At 36.1% G+C, this 17,717-nt stretch overlaps 1 protein-coding gene across 1 annotated transcript in view; it reads right to left on the reverse strand.

The window, feature by feature from the left end:
- Positions 1-17,717, reverse strand: part of si (sucrase-isomaltase) — a 76,111-nt gene that overhangs the window by 24,423 nt on the left and 33,971 nt on the right. Inside the window, exons 21-38 of the mRNA XM_088427104.1 lie at positions 16,248-16,336; positions 15,815-15,864; positions 15,212-15,403; positions 12,191-12,340; positions 11,903-12,109; positions 11,429-11,583; positions 9,924-10,092; positions 9,258-9,354; positions 7,588-7,700; positions 7,030-7,155; positions 5,317-5,445; positions 4,826-4,939; positions 4,667-4,729; positions 3,639-3,755; positions 3,436-3,526; positions 3,192-3,330; positions 859-992; positions 667-701 (exon numbers count right to left, since the gene is read on the reverse strand). Coding sequence (XP_088283230.1) covers positions 667-701; positions 859-992; positions 3,192-3,330; positions 3,436-3,526; positions 3,639-3,755; positions 4,667-4,729; positions 4,826-4,939; positions 5,317-5,445; positions 7,030-7,155; positions 7,588-7,700; positions 9,258-9,354; positions 9,924-10,092; positions 11,429-11,583; positions 11,903-12,109; positions 12,191-12,340; positions 15,212-15,403; positions 15,815-15,864; positions 16,248-16,336 — 2,170 coding nt within the window. The remainder of the gene's footprint in view (positions 1-666; positions 702-858; positions 993-3,191; positions 3,331-3,435; positions 3,527-3,638; positions 3,756-4,666; positions 4,730-4,825; positions 4,940-5,316; positions 5,446-7,029; positions 7,156-7,587; positions 7,701-9,257; positions 9,355-9,923; positions 10,093-11,428; positions 11,584-11,902; positions 12,110-12,190; positions 12,341-15,211; positions 15,404-15,814; positions 15,865-16,247; positions 16,337-17,717) is intronic.

The raw sequence follows: 17,717 nt of genomic DNA on the forward strand, positions 1-17,717 counted from the left end.
GAATAAAAAGAGCATTTGTGAAAGCAGTGCAGTGCTTAGTTAACAGCATTATCTTTGTTTCCAGAGCTGATCTCTAGTTTTTGGACAGAAGATAAATCTAAAAAGTGGTCAATTTTGTTGGTCAAGATTAGGAAGGTTGCCACAGTACACCATTTCCGACGATTGATGGTCTAGTTGTATAATGTCTGCCTCACATTCGAATCTTAGTTACAGATGACTTTTCATGTGCTTCCTGTGCTTATGTGAATTTCTTTGGGCATTATGGCATTCTTTCACATTTCAAATACAGGCTTTTTATACTGCATTTATGCTATGCTCCTGGCACCATGAGTGGGCACATGATCATATTTTTGGGACAAAGAAAAGCTTATTTTCTCTTAAACGTGAGATGCAACATTATCCAGCCAAAGATTAAAGAAGTACAGTATAAGATGGCCACCTAAAAACTGTAAATTATGAGTAACTGGTTGACGAAGTGAGTTGTATTTTTGTATTTATGTTGACTGGCAGCATTTGGATCCTTTCCTCTTGTTGTAATAACATGCTGTACAAGATGTCCTTTGATCAAAGTGTCCAATGACCATGTAATCTACTTATAGCAGACAAGGTCACATCAATGAGATTACGTTTTATCAAAAAAAAAAAAGATCGGATTATGATACTTACATAAGGGATGCCAAACAGACTAAACTCCATCATTCCTATGAGACAGAAAATTCTTGAGTGACTTTTTCATTGAAGGATTCTTTTTTCACAACGAGTGGGCTGTGAGTGTGCAACTCCATGCCTTTAGCCACAAAATTGCTTAACATTGCTTACTAACAGTGTAACTGATGCAAGTGTTTGTTTATTCAGTACCTATGATTGACTTATACAATTGGTCCCAGTTGGCACTGTTGTCACCCAGCCAGTGTCCAGCCCATTTTCCACTAGAGGGGTAAGTGGACCTAGTCACCACTATACCTCGCTTGCCAGTCACATTCAGCAGGGCACTGTATGGAGAAAACAAAAAAAATAAATAATAAAATACACATACATAGTCGGACGGCATAGAGGCCATGGGTTTGTTTGCATCTGACTCTAGATTTCCTGTGTGGAATTGCCATGTTCTCTCGCTGAATGTGTGGGTTTTCAACAAGTACTCTGGTTTCATCCCAAATTAAAAAAAAAAAAACAAAAAAAAAAAAACAAATGAACAAAAAACATGCATGGCAGGTCTATTGAACACTCTAAATTGTCCCTAGGTATATTTTTGAGAATGAGCGATTGCTAGTCTTTGAGTGCCCTGGAATTGCCTGGCAAACAATTCAAGATGTACTCCACTTACTGCCCGAAGAAAGATAGGAAAAGATCCAGCCCACCTGTCACACTTCTGAGGATTAGTGGCCAAGAAAAATAAATAAATGGATGGATAGATGCATATTGTATCTTTAAATGGATATACATTAAGGTATCATCGATATAATCCTTTCAAGAGGCTGGCATCCAAGACCAGTGTGCCAAGATCTCCAGTGATTGACCTTCCATCCTCATATATTTACTTAGTTACTCAATAAAATGAGTTTTTATGAACTTACATCCTCCAAGATTGCCTTATTTACTCAATAAAATGAGCTTTTTTTTTTCGAAGACTTGGTATGATTACTGGAAAAAAATCTTTGTTGGGAAATATCTAAAAGTATGAATCCTAAAACAATGATCTTGTCCAGTGCAGTCCTAAATACTGTATAGGCTACTGAGTGAGAAATACGAGCTTGTTTAATTGAACACAAACTGCAATATAAAAAAAAATAATCATAATAAACAAAACTGTATCAGTTTTAATAATGATGATAATGATAAAACGGATGATCTGAGTTTACATGCGATTATAAAATGTTGCCATGTCCTCTCTGCAATGTGCTCATATTCTACCAGTAGTTTGAATGAACTGCCATTCAACACACCACTAGTGTGAGTCAGTACTTTTTTCTTTTGCTTCTCCATGAAAAAAAAAAAAACACAAAAGTGTGTCGTTTGTGTTTGATGAAAGCAAATGTAGTACTGTCACACAACTTCCACTCTTTTCACGCAATATGTGCAAGCTTAAATGGCAGGAGATAAAAAAAATAGTGGAACTAAAATAGCATAACCATACTGAGATGTCAAGATCTGATGTGAAACTACCGCAAAATTTGGATTTCATGTGCTTTGTGACTATTCACACTGCATCAAGTAGGTCTGTCCGTCAAATATTTTTAGAATCTACTAATTTATTGACGTTTGCATGATTGATTGAATATTCCACTAGCATTTTATGTAGCATTACAGTGTATTACAAAACCATTTTTCTCATATACAGTTTCTTTACCTATGACTGTATTATGTTTTTATTTTTTATTGTTTAGCCATATTACACAAGCGTGTTTGATTTTGTAACTACTGTACTTCATTTTTTTAACCTGATACAGTCATTTGATTAGTCATCATTTTTTCCAAAGTAAAATTGAAAAAATGTCTCATTTTGATTAAATAAAAAACAAACACTTTCACAAAGGATGACAGAAATCAAAATGTTTACTGTTGAGAGTCTGACATTTTAGGATATACAGTACATAATTTGAAGTTGAACAAGAGCTCTAAACGATTATTTTATATTCAAAATTAACTTGGTAATTGATTATTTTCCAAATACTCAAATGATTTTGACAGCTCTATTTTGAAACTCTAAAAGTACACTAATGTATGTACTACTAGTAAAAAAGTAGAATACTTCTAATCAACATTTTATTTTACAGGTTAATACTCCAAATATACTACAAGGACACTGAAGTGTATAGTATCAAACTGTAATTGAACCAAAATAGAATACATTACGTATTAGCGCTTCCTATGTAACGTATTATAATTTATGATTCCATGAGTTTAGTTCTTAATAGCAGCCTGAGATTTGAATGCCTTACATTTTCCGAAAAGTATGAGTTTAGGTCTTAGTGTTGCTGAAGCTTAGACTTTACTCTATACTTTTCAGTACAAGCCAGGTACGTATACCTGAGCATATTTGTTTACAAATTGTAGTAGTTAAAAAGTAAACTTAAAGTATGTTACCTCCTCCAGTATGAAAAGGCATACCTCTAGTTTACTTGAATGAACTACTTTTTGCTAAGAGGACACACAGCTAAATTCTGACAGAAACACATGATATATCTCACTCATAAGTAGGCTTCGTGTGGGACCAGCCGTAGATACTGTGGACATCGTAGTGCCTGACTGCCTTCCCGTCACTGAGTATCTGTTCGCTGTTCATGCACAGGGTTTTATGATTTAAGCCCAGATGTTTAGATTCCAAGGCTATTTGGATAAAGACAGAAAACACATGCAAAGTGAAGAGGTTAGAGCTTATCAACTAGATGTTAACATCTGAGTTATAACATAATGTTGTTGAGCATGTCCTACGTGGCATATAGGGAGGCTTCTCAAGCAGAGGGTCACCTAGGCAATTGCCCCCAACTGTACCGTGTACAAAACTGGCAGGTTCATTCATGTCCTATGGATAAGGAAGGGAAAAGATTTCAGAATAAAATTGTAAAAGACAATTGGACAGAATTAATGCAACATAAAAACAAGGTTAACAAGATTATGTCTTTCAGGTCACTCACGATCCATAGGCCATCAAATTTCATAGTAGTCTGATAGAAATTCATGATTTCTTGATGCCACCAGCTGGCCGTTGCATTACGGAAGAAATCGGGGAAGGCAGCGTGAGCCCTGTAGAGCTAAGAATATAGATCAAACAATGAATTACTGACCATTAGTTGGTGTTTGAAAAAACAGGCTCCCAAAAACAAAGTCAAAATAAAAAATAAGCAACAACTTCCAATGAAGGGAAAGCATTATCATTATTTGACTCACAATGTGTAGTTCTAGTTCTCCGGTAAAAATAAAACTAGACTGAGCCTGTAAGATCACACTAAATCAGGAATGGAAAACTTATGCTTGAGGTGACCACAAATTTTCATCTTGTGGTTCACATCGAACAACAAACCTCCTAAGCAGGTGTATAACAAAAATATGATTTTAAATATGTACAAAATATTGCCATATGCCTATTACTTATTTATTTTTATTAAATCAGCGTTCATCACTGCATCTTAACATCCTGTATCTCATGCTAAAAGCATGTATACAAGCTCCCGCTTTTATTAACAAAGGATTTGAAGGATTAAAAAGTAAGCCAATACATTGCTGTCATTGTATTTTATTTTTTTAGTTTAATTGATTCTTGTATGTGAAAGAATTATTTTCAAGGCACAAAACTGCTGAACGGCAAACCAACAGTAAGTGCAAGAAAATCCTAAAAATATGAGCAATACTCATCTTACAGTATAAAGCAATATAGGACTTATATAGGTGCAAGAGTAATTCGGTGATGGCTGCCATATGATGGTGATATTACCACTTAAAATATGACAAATTAGAATCTTTAACTTTGACGTAAAACATTGCATTGTTTTTGATGAAAGTTTTCTGAACCCACAGACCTTAATCGAAATATAAATTCCCTGCAAGGAAACATTATTTGGAAATGATTAAAACCAAATAACTTGGAATGGATTGCATTAGAACTTTGGTTAGTGTACTTTAAAATATTGTTAGCGTTTCTAAGTCTCTTTTAGTTTCACAGTACCTCTACTTGGGTGTCCCAATCCAAAGACTCATTTACTGTGACATTCGGGTAGTCTGGCCAAACCTGCCAGGCAATAATAGCAATGTCATCAACACATGTATACGCACAGTACACACAGGCTTTAGTACACACAGTATAGAGAGATTCAGGCCAATTTACCTTCCCCCACACAATGTCATCACTAAGTTTTTTGGGCCATTTAATGAAGACGTCTGCTGCTTTACCATTTTCAAAGGCGGGGTAAAGAGTCTCATTCCCTGAAATGGCTGGGTCCTAGAATAGAAAGAAAAACAAAACCAACACTATAGATAAAAAATGTAGTGCTATCTATCTATCTATCTATCTATCTATCTATCTATCTATCTATCTATCTATCTATCTATCTATCTATCTATCTATCTATCTATCTATCTATCTATCTATCTATCTATCATCCACCCACCCACCCATCCATCCATCCATCCATCCATCCATCCATCCATCCATCTCATGGTATCCATCAGTTTGTTTTTTAAAAATGTGCAAAATAGAAAGGCAATACCATTAATTTAGTCATCCATCCATCAGTTTGTTTTTTAAAAACGTGCAAAATAGAAAGGCAACCATTAATTTAGTCATAAATCTATTAGAATTTCAAACTTGTTGATTACCAGAATGAAGATGAACCTCATTCCATTTTTTCTCATGACATCAACCAGGGCAGGGAGTCCAGCAAACTCTGGGTCCAGAACAAAGTCAAGCTGTCGATTCATGTAATCGATGTCCGCATACTGCACATCCTACATGTTCCAGTTAGAGAACAGATCATAATCATTTAATCATCATTATCATTTTTTCATCAATCATCATTATCAAATATTCTCAATTATTTTCAAAAGCCGTACCATATGTCCAATTTGGTGGATTGGCTCTTTATGGATAATGAATCCATAATATTTATGGGAAAAAAAACCAACATAATTTTGCCCTGTTCCCTTTTCTATTCCAACCATTGTTGTTTAAATACGTAAAAGCCAGCGAATAATGATTTAACATAATAATGAAATAAAATAATAATGAAATTGTTATAATGTGAAGGCAAATGTCTCATTTGTTTTGATTGAATTCAAAAGCATTCCCTGCAATCTTGCATGAGCTTGACCCATGAGTCTTGTATTTTAGTGATATGTAAGTAGTTAATGTTGGGGTTAGGGTTAGGGTTATGAAAGATATGTTATAACATGAATGGGTCCATTGAACTTATTATGTATAGAAACCTTATAATGATAAGATACATGTAAACATGTAATGCTGGGATGTATATGCAGAAAAAGTATAATGAATACATATGAATATAGATATTGATCATTCAATATCAAAAGGTGAAAGGCTATTTAACTGAACCAATTTCATTTGGGAAACCTAAAACTGATCTTGGCTGTATGCTTCTGGACGTTGACCTGCTGAAAAACGAACTGTCACGCTAATCTGAGGTCAAAGGCTTTCTGGAGCAGGTTTTCGTCCAGGATATCTTCATATTGCAGCATTTAATTTTCCTGCTATGCTGAATAGGCTACCTGGCATTCACATCACCAATTTTAATATTTGTCTCATCAGATCAGAGAATTTTGTTTCTCATGGTATAAGAGGTGGGTTTTGCCAGATTCCAGATGGCCCACCATGTTTCTTCCACTTAAGAGTGTTTTTAGTCTGGTCAGTCAACCATACAGGCCTAATTGGTGGATCGCTGCAGAGATGGATGGCTCTCTCCGCACAGGCATGCTGGATCTCTGACAGAGTGACCATCTGGTTTCTGGTCACCTCCTTAACTTAGGTCCTTCTCCCCCAGTCACTCAGTTTAAACATTCGGCCACCTCTAGAAAGAGACCTGGTCGTTCCAAACATCTTCCATTTACAAATAATGAAGGCCACTGTGCTCACTCAATTTTTCTGTATCCTTCCTTGGATTTCTGCCTCAAGACAATCATGTCTCATACGTCTACTGACAAATTCTTCGACTTCATGCTTGGTGTTTGTGCTCTGACCTGCACAGTTAACGGTGGGACCTTATATAGACAGTTGTGTGCCTTTCAAAATTATGTTCAATCAATTGAAGTTACAGCTGGTGGACTCAAAATAAGCTGTAGAAACATGATCAGTGGAAAGGTGGACCTGAGCTCAAATTTGAACTCCATAGCAAAGGCTGTGAATTGTGATTACTTAGTTTTCAATTTTTAATTACATGACAACAATTGTGTGTATAGAATTTAATGTTAAAAAATTAACTTTGGAATGTGGACATGAAGTTCTCTGAATATGTTCCGAATGAACTTTATCATGAAGCAATCTGTATATTTTTAATGTGTAATTCTTAGAGAACTTACATAGGGAATACCTGCCGCCCTCATTTGCCTGTATAGATGTGCTATCTCCGTGTCATTAGCATATCCATAGCGACAAAGCTGAAATCCAAGGGACCAATAAGCAGGTAGAACAGGTCTTCCAATCAACTATTAAGACAGAAAACAAATGAGGAAGTCAAAACACTTCAACAGAACAAAAAGTTGTTCGGAAAAAATTGTATATCTGTGTGTGTATGTGTGTGTGAAAGAGAGAGATACAGACAGAGAGAGAGAGAGAGAGAGAGAGAGAGAGAGAGAGAGAGAGAGAGAGAGAGAGAGAGAGAGAAAGAGAGAGAATGTATGTGTTTAGACTGTCCAAATGAGAGCGTGCAATGAAGCGAAAAACTCCCAGCTGCTGCAGTCCATCAACGGAGGCCTAGGGCCAGACAACATATACACACACACATATGCACACACACACACACACACACACACACACACCCATACACACTCACAAGCTCATGAACACAATTTAAAAATGTTACAAATCACACAAGCGCACACTTGTACACAAACAAATCAGAAACCAAGAAGACTTACTGAAGTGTACTGTTGCACCACATTCTCAGGTGAAGGTCCCAAGACCATGTAGAAATCCAAGATCCCTCCCACAGTTCGGTAGGTTAAAGCTGGCGTAGGCTGAAAAGTTACATCTGTGTAAAAAGAAAATGAGAATTTTTGGTTATCATATTCAAATATTTTGCCCTGTGTGCAGATCATGGTTTGCTCATCTGGGTATGAGGATAGCATGAAAATCAGAGGGAAAATGCATGAAAAACAACCCCACAAATAATGTGCATTTGCATACTTACATTTTATAAATGATTAATGAGTGCCTACTCATTAATGAGTGTGTACTCTATAGGTCTAGAGTATTTTTCTGCAAGACATTTGTTTTCATTATTATTACTTTGAATTATTGTATATCTTTGTACTCCCTATCCCAGCTGACTTTGTGTGAGAAGTGGGAAACACCCTGAACTGGTCATCAGTCAATTGCAAGGTACTGTATATAGGCAGTCAAACACTTATATTTCCATATTTACGCGAACTAACACAAAATGCATGTTATTGGAATGTTTCACCGGCTTAAGGACTCAGAGGGAGAACATGCACACGTCACACTTGTCTAAGTTCAAACTCCAGGCCTCATCGCAAACATACTACAGTATACAGTGCACAAATCCACTATGCTATTCCAATTCTAATAAAATAAAAATAGTTTAAAACATTTTAAATATAATTTTGTTATTTGTTTTACAGTATTTTTAATCACACAAATTTGCACAAGGTTAGAAATGAATACAAACGGCAATAAGTAATAAATAGAATTTAAACCAAGCTAACAAAATATTGTATGAAAGAACATCGTTTAGCGACTCCAATCAGACTTGTGTTTCCACTAATATAATATTTTATTTATATTTATTTACTCAAGAACAAATACTTCGGTCTCTACAGATAAGGTACGAGGGGTGTATGATTGATGCAGTTGATGCAGCCTCCAAACAAACTGTGATAATAATATCTTTGGAGCAAGTGTTGACCACTTTTTAGTGGTTGAAATTTTTAGTTTTTCTGATGCTTAAAACTTTGATAAACCCTCTCTCGTGAGTATGAATATACTGTAACAGAATGTTTGTTCTTGGCTGCAGTGTGGTAATGACTGTTGCTGTTAGCTATACATAAGATTCTAATGTGGAACAAAATAGAATCAAGAAACACTTAGTGAGTTCACTGGGCTTTTAAAATGCTTCCGGTCATGCACAGTAAAGTATTCCATCCATATTATTACCGACAGTAAATGCCCTTTGCATCCATGTCAAGCCTTATGCTGACATGTTGTCTTTCATCAAGTGTGTGTGTGTGTGTGTGTGTGTGTGTGTGTGTGTGTGTGTGTGTCTGTGTGTGCCACTGGTTTTTGCTACATGGTGGGGACCAAATTCTGTGTTTTACTGTTTTTGTGGGGAGCTTTTGGACTTTTTGTGTGGACCATTTTGGTGTGCTCCACAATTTCAGATCTCTTTTTGAGGGTCAAGACTTAGTTTTAGAGTGTAGGGTTGAATTGGATTTTGTTTGAGGTAAGGGTTAGACAACCTGTTTTGGTGGTTAAGGTTAAGGTTGAGAGCGAGGAAGTGCATTATGATCCCACTCTGATAGAGACAAAACACTTGAGTGTGTGTGTGCAAGTATGTATTTGTGTGTCGCACCCATTGCATTGCTGTTTAGCAGCAGCACACCGTGAGCATCAGCAGTGTTCTCGAGCCCCATAAAGAATGGATGGACTCCATAGCAGTTCATCTTGTACTATAACAAAGAAAGAACAGTCAAGTTAAGGACTTCAGATATACTGCAGTAGTTTGTTTTTATGCTTGTGGTAGGCGTTTTTGTGAATTTTTGTAAAGTTTTTGGTCATGGTAAAAGCAGGGCTAATCGGAAAGTGTGGAATTGTATCTGCTGCATACTCAATCGGACATAACAATGCGTATATGAAACAGGATGGACTGAGCAATGGGTGACACGGTGGTGTTCTAGATAGGAAATCTGCCACTTTGAGATGTCAACGTCTATGACAAAAGCTTACGGGCATGTCACACTTTATTAGCTTCCTACTCTACTGGTATCTAAGGAGATGTAATAAAATGTGTATATGTGTGAATGTGCATGAATGTGAGGGTCTGTACATGGCTGTGTTTTTGTTCATTGCCCTGCCATCTGTTTGACAATGCTCAAAAAGAAAGAGATAGGGCTTGTTGTAATGTACTAAGGCCTACAATCAGAGTACTGGAACTTGTGTTAGCAAATGGGGTTCGAAATGATGTAGTGAGTTTTTTTCAGTGAATTTATATTTAGTTGAATTTCAATAAGATACTTACACCAGGAGGCTGATCTTTGGCAAACATACCCCAGGTGTGATAGTTCAGGTCATGTTTGTATGTTATATGTTCAGTCTCGCCAAAGCCGTAGACATAGTTGGATGACAGAATTGTTGATACTTGAATAAACATGTCTGAGAAGGTAAAACCTGGCACAGATGAGTCCCAACTGAAAAAAAAAGTGACAGACTTAGAATAAGTCAGAGGGTATTATTGTAAAGGGAGTTATTTGCATGACAATGTTTGACACAAACACATTTAAGCCCCGCAGAGGTAATGGCATATTTCTAGATAATTAACATTTCAACTGTCACAAAATAATCAACCTTGTACAAAAAGGTGAAATTTACTCTAGCCACTTATCCTTACTAGGATTGATGGGGCCTATCCCAGGGCGTGTAACCATGCATGTTTATACTCACCACAACCCTGAACAGCATAATGGTATACAAACTGGATAGGTGCACGTTTTATATTGGCTTTGGTGTGAAATTCACAATTATAATACTTGACATTTTCCGATGTTGCATGGTCAATGATTTGCACACAATGTTAAAACTACATTACATGTTGTTTCTTGTCCTTATAAATGTTTGTCCCAAAAGCAAATAACCAAAGTAACTGAGTACCTCTTTAACGTAAGGAGAATACACATTGCCATGGGGAAAAAAAAAAAGAAAGGTAAAATTGAACACTCTCTCATTCGGTCATGTCTCCAGTTCAAACTGCATAGCTGATTTGCTTTGGTTTTCATGGTTTTATACCTCTATTATATGGGTTTATTTTGTTTATCCTATAACAATAGCCTAAATATTCTCTTGGGTTCAGCTTGATGCTGTCTAGAACTGCAGTACATCATATTGAAAAGTGCAAATAACACAAGAAGGCTGAAATATTAAAAATAGCTGTGAAGCCCATAAATCACTAAAGGGCAAACTTTGAGGAGAGTCAATGACCCCAGTGGCGCTTTAGAACTTTTTAGGTTTCATCCAAGGTTGCTAACGTCTGCTTGACGGTCGCCAGGCGTTTCCAAATTTTCTTGCGAGACGTGGTGTACAAGTGAATTTCTGGCATGTTTGGCCAACATCTGCCACCGTGGGAGGAGATTAAAACATCCGCTACTTTCACCAGGACTCGCCAACTTTCACCCATCAGTGAAACAGAGGCTTTAGTTTGATACCGTGCGTTTTCACAACAATGCCCCAATACTAATTGTAACTGTAACCAGTGACTATTTCAACCAAAGCTTTGTATTTAAGACGTTTCATATGGATGTCTTTATTGGATGCCAATGAAGCTTATATTTTATTTTGTTGACAGTAATTTTGTGCAGCAACAATATTATGACTCATATGGCTCTCTTTTTTATTATTTCAACATCTTACTCAAAATGTTATGATAATATACAAATATTCAAATTAGTGTCATTTTTAACAATCATCATACGTGTATTGTCCAGCTAATATTCAAAAACAACTCTGCTTTCCTGCAAGAGTTGCACTCACATTGTGGTTCCTGTGCTTTTCCGTATGACCTGGATGCCAAATGGATAATTTTTAAAATGGACCTTGTAAAGCCGTTTGTCCTCATTGGTCTCAGGAACAGGTGGGACAGACAACGGAACTGGAACCTCATAACGATCTGTAGCTGGGTCCCAGATCTGGACAGAGGGGCACATTAGTATGTGTGTGGTGAACACACATTACGATAGTGTGAGTGGAAACAAAATTATTCGGTAATTAACAAAAATACAGGTGGTCAAATGTGTCAATAAATAAAATGGAATAAGACTGCCCACTCTAGTTTGTTCTCAGTCTATACTGAAGTATTCGGAAGCAATTAAGGACTTTAAAGCTACTATATCAATAAAGTTGAAATCTCAACATACAAAGTGGTATTGCACTTGAGGTAAAATAAAAACAACAAAAAAAGAAAATGTACCTTTGATACGGATATGGAATAAAGGACTGTAAACATACCTTGAACTGCAACATGGTACTGCTGTGGTAGGTTATTTCAACATGGAGTATGTCGATGTCAGGTGACTCAGCACGGCCCCTGCTCTGGTATTTTTCATTCCGATTTATTTCAAACCAAATGCCGGCATTGGTTTCTTCAATTAATCTGACATAGTATCCATAGTCTTTTGGATAGAAGCACCACGGAACACGCTCAATGGTGCTTTGCTAATGAGGATGTCAGAAGAAGAAAGCGGATTTTAAACCAAGAATGGAAAATTGAAATAGGATAGGATATTTTCCCCTCACCTTCCAGATGCACCCTCTGGCCTTGCACTTTGCCTCATCCGCATGCTCCTCAGGGTGGCAGTCAAAGCGTTGGTACTCCTCTTGCACCACCTCCCAACGCACAAGATATGTCTCCCCCAGAGTTAAAGATAGGCCTCGTAAGAACAGAACCTGCATTTGAGTGGGAGTCAGTGGCAATATAGTATGAAAAGTTGTCATTATCTGCCCAGTGAATGAATGGCAACCAATCCTTGGCGCAGGCTGCCTTTCACAGTCTTGCCAATCACAGGCATATGGCAAATAGGCTATAGAGTGTAGGGTTGCTGTCTTTTGTTATGTATTTATTTGTTTTTTTATTTTATTATTTAATTGCACATCTATAGTTTGAAGTCATTTTGAATCAAATTGAACCATTTTGAATTAAACTGGAGACTCAAAAAGACAGTAAAACAGTACAGACAGTAAAAGATTCCCCAATACATATATATATATATATATATATATATATATATATATATATATATATATATATATATATATATATATATATATATATATATATATATATATATATATATAAAATGGGGCCACTCATGGAGGCATAAGTTTACATAAACTGAGACTCATTTTGATAACCTTGGTAGCAAAATATCAATATACAAATTGACGCGTGAACATTATTTAGTAATCTAAGAAACTGAATCCAATTCCATGTTATCCTGGACAGGCTGCAGAAATGGGCAAGGCATGAAGGTGTAAGAAGTGTTTTGCATTTTTTTATTGTTGACTTTTGTTGTTGAGGACTGGTATTGTCATGCCAAGCTAAGTACTGGTATGTATGAGCTTGTAATCGCACCACTTGTTTGCATGGGTGGAACCAAACTAGGAAACAATAACAGTGTGTGCTCTTCAAGACTTGCTGGTATCTTTTGACTACTATGTGGCCTAACAATAGCTTCTTTTGTTGTCAATAAAATGTGTCAATTGACTCATCTCCATAATCCTTGGACGACATGTCAATAGAGTAACAGGTATCAATACGGCAGTATTTGTGATCCTCTTTGATTCACAGTGAATAGGGAGGGTTATATTACATACTGTACATTTGTAACATTAACTAGATGTTATATAATATGTCGTATATGTGAGTTTATTTATATATTTATGATTGTATATGAATTATGTAGACTGTTTTACTATGTTCACTAAAATAAACAAAGGAAGACAAAAAAAGATGCTATTAAAGTATTGATTTCGATTTTGAGCTGCTATTTAACTAAAAGGTATCCATCCATCCATCCATTTTCTATAACTATGTTGGGATTAAACATGCAGGCATGTTCAGTCTGTTAAAGAGATGATGTTGCTGTTGGCAACAATTACAAAAACATTCCAAACTTCATATACCATCTTTTTGCGTAAAGATCTGATGATGCGGCTTATAGTCCAGTGCGGTTTATTCGTGACAAAAATAATTTTTTTGCTCATATTTTGCTGTTGTGGCTTATGTACCAGTACGCCTTATAGTCCAGAAAATATGGTATATCAAACTCGATTTTCTAGTATGTTCATGAATTGATTATGTGTAAAAATAAACATAAGATTCAGTTCCCTGATGACAAACAATAGCAACTATGTAAGTGGCAGAAGGAACACTGATTTAACAAAATGTGACATTTATTTGAAAACTAATTATTCAATTTTCATGTATTGTGTCTCATTTTAACCGAGATTGCGTTATGCACTTATTCCTGTGAATAAAATCTCTCACAAGCGATTCAACCTTAGTTACAGACACATTGTCGTAACAGTCAATCCAGTGTGTTCATCTTTGTCTCCTTGTATACTGTATGTGGGTTTTTTGTCTCGGACCACAACAAAGTCAGCCTCAGATCATTTGAGCCTACCAACCAGTAACCTGATAGATCAGATTTCACTTTTAAAAAAACACATCATTAGAGGTAAAGATAAGTATTGAAATTTTACAGTATAATAATATGTCATCTAACATGAGGGGATTTTGTATCAAATTTCTTTTGCATTGCATGCTCTAAGGCAACACTGAGAATATGTGTAGAGTGGAATGAGAACAATTTTCCTGGTTAAGCATAGGCTTTCCTTAGACTGACGAACTGATGTAATGAATGTTGTTTGTGTTAGCAATTAAAACACGTGTGTTAATTTCCAAAGCTGCTTAAACAGCCTCCGTGGAGAACTAAGAGTCGCAGCAAACCAGTACCACCCTAAATGTTCCTGACCTGTTCACATACTACCTACTACATACACATTAGCTGTAGTTAACTAATGTAGCATGTCTTGGAGCTAGACTCATTCCTGCAAGAAATATGAATATTGCTTTTGAAAATTTTGATTTTAGAGCACTTTTGTCCTTCACCTCCAGACAGTCATTGTGTAAAATATGATAAATGTCTCCATCTGCGTTTGACCAGAAAAACCTTGAGAATGACTACACTTGATTGGACACTTTTCAATGTAGGCGAACACGCTATGATATTGGTGAAATGAATGTTTTCTCATTTTATAGACTCTTGTCCTATGGACTTTTAACTCATAACCCTGTCTGCAGATGAAAGTGTTGTTGCTCTAAACCATCTCTTTTAGTCTCTGTCTTCATTTATATAAACACCCACCCACTGTAAATGGTTGCCATTTCTCACACTTAGTGGCTAACCTTGAAATGGTACAGCCAGTATTGTAAGTCGTTCACCTTACAACTGTCTTGCATCGGTGCACCATATATTCAACCAATAAATTAACTAATATTTGAAAATATTTCAGAAATTAATGTGTCAAAAATTGCTTTCAAAAAGATTATAATAAATGCATGTTGGCATTAGGACCATCGTCATTGGAAAACACCGTCCCATATGCCGCCTATATATTTGTGTATCCCGCGGCATTCATCAGGATCACACAGCTACTTGAGCACAAATAAAGGAGAAGTTCTAAAAATGTTAGTAACATGATATATTGTACATGTGTGTGAATGAGAATAATATGAAACAAACAGTCAAACAGTACCTCTTTGGCTGCATCATACTCCATACTGGAATCTGGAATAATGATAGTGGAATTTCCATGTGATCCATAGTCCACATGTGTCACAGAAGCCGACTTAGGAGGATGGGGCAGGCCTAAAATGGTGATGTTTTCAAAATGTAGGTTGTTGGGATCCTTATAGCCAGCATGCAACACCTGCATAGTCAGTACACCCTGCGAAGCAGAAAAGTAAGATCATGCTCTTTGGAATTCCAAGTCCTCATGGCATTTTACTTTCATTTTCAAACAGGACAAAATGCTCACTGTAATAAAATAACTCAGGCATTTAGTTTTGTGTTTATGTCTCTAAACTTGACACATACCATACATGTTTGAGCGAACATAAGACAATTTCTGTTTTTGAAATTTGATTAAGTCCAGATCAGATATTTTACTTTCATTTTCAAACGGGACAAAATGCTAACTGTAATAAAATAACTCAGGCATTTAGTTTTGTGTTTATGTCTCTAAACATGACACATATCATACATGTTTGAGCGAACATAAGACAATTTCTGTTTTTGAAATTTGAAGAAGTCCAGATCAGATGGATTTACAATAATTAGGTATGCATGGGAGACTTACAGAGAAAACTGTGAATTTGTAGTGGATGTAGTTGCCTTTTTTAACAGTGTCTGTGAAAAAGAAAGAGAACAGATGTTGGAAATTGTCACAGTGATTCGACATAGCCGGTGCACTGTCACACAGTGACTGACCTTCATTTGTTCATCTGTGTGAGCAGAATGTTTAAACAGTTCTGGTACAAGCATTTTCTTTTTATAAGTTGCACAAAATAACATAATGACAAGCTGTATGAATGTATCAATCAAATTACAACACTATAATGTAACTTAAATCATCACTGAGCTTTAACTCTAAATATAACATTACTATAATCATATTGTAAGGTTTAGAATTCCTTAAAGACGAACTGAGGAGATTTGTAGATAATGGAGGAATAAAGTGATAGACAAAAATGCTTGCTTACAGCTGACAGAAACTTTATTTGAAAGATTACCTCTGGAATCTCCATCATCCCAGAACAGTTCCCCTGTAGCCTGAGCTTGCTCATCAAGTGCAATGATCAAACCCAGTGGATTGCGTCGACTAGATCAAAATAGGATAGAAGCAACATTCAGATGCATTATTGAAAATTCGATAATGTCTTGGAACGTCTGGCCATTACATCCGCAGTAGCTAAAAATAAAAGACATTATTGGATAGGTCCGCCTTTTTGTTGTTAGCATTTCTTCATAAGATATGTAATATGAATAATTAAGAACTCAGGAGTTGAACCAAGCTATCAGATGATTAAAAATTGATTAAAAGGTGTCTCCGTATTATTAACATAAAAAGCATATAGTGTGTATCACGTTTTCTTTTTCCAATTTTATGCATCAACTATGCAAGGGTGCAAAAGGCAAGCCAGATCACCCTATTTCAAGGAGTGGACTTCTGTTTCTCTATAGCAGCGGTTCTCTTTGGATTCAGGGAACTCTTTTACGGAAGCAAATTTCCGAAGCCCCCCATTGCAAATGTTTGCGCGGGACAAAGTAAAAAAAATAAATAATTGAAGACATGTTTGCCATCCATCACTGTTTTCAATTAATCCTCTTTGTATTTTTTTTTGTTTTTGTTTGGACAGCTTTTCTTTTGCCCTTTCCTCACTAGATGAAGTGGGCAGTCTTACAGTTACATCCATTGCTAAGTAGATTCATAAAGATTCATAAAGCACATGTATAATGACCATGGTCAACCAAAGTGCTGTACACTAAAATAACAGTGCAAAGAGAAACATAAAACACGTAAAAACACAGAAAACAAGAGGTCCTGCGGGCATGAGGGTCAAGCTCTTTGAAGATAACATGGATTTCGTGTGTCTATTTGACAAATTTCAAAACTGTTACTATATTTTCCGCACTATAAGGCACACCTAAAAGCCTTATTTTTTTAAAAAAAAGCTGATGGTGCGCCTTATAATCGGGTGCACTTTATATATGGATCAATATTGAGATTGGGATTCATAGATGGGGAATGAACTGATAAAGTAAGCTTTACCTGTTTCTTTTGTGTGTTTACAGTTGAACAAGGTTGGTCATCTTGACATTGAGTTATTATGCTATTGATAGTTGTTATTACTTTGAGTATTACTATATTGTGATTGAAAAAGTTTTTAAATATGTCATTAATTGAGGGTGCACCTTATAATTCGGTGCGCCTTATATATAGAAAAAATTTTAAATATGTCATTAATTGAGGGTGCGCCTTATAATCTGGTGCGCCTTATAGTGCGGAAAATACAGTAAATTTTTCAGAAATATATTCAAATTGTTGACTTGATTGTTTTTATGTGTCAAGAATACATTCACATATTAATTAAAAAAAAATCTAATCAAATTAACACATGCACACTAATAACCTAAATTATTTCACCAATTCTCTGCAGTCAGGCCATAGACCCCTCGGGGGTCTGAGGACCCCACTTTGA

Source organism: Hippichthys cyanospilos, chromosome 11 (assembly GCF_059441005.1).
Source record: "Hippichthys cyanospilos isolate Australia breed blue-spotted pipefish chromosome 11, RoL_Hcya_1.0, whole genome shotgun sequence".
Lineage (NCBI taxonomy): Eukaryota > Metazoa > Chordata > Actinopteri > Syngnathiformes > Syngnathidae > Hippichthys > Hippichthys cyanospilos.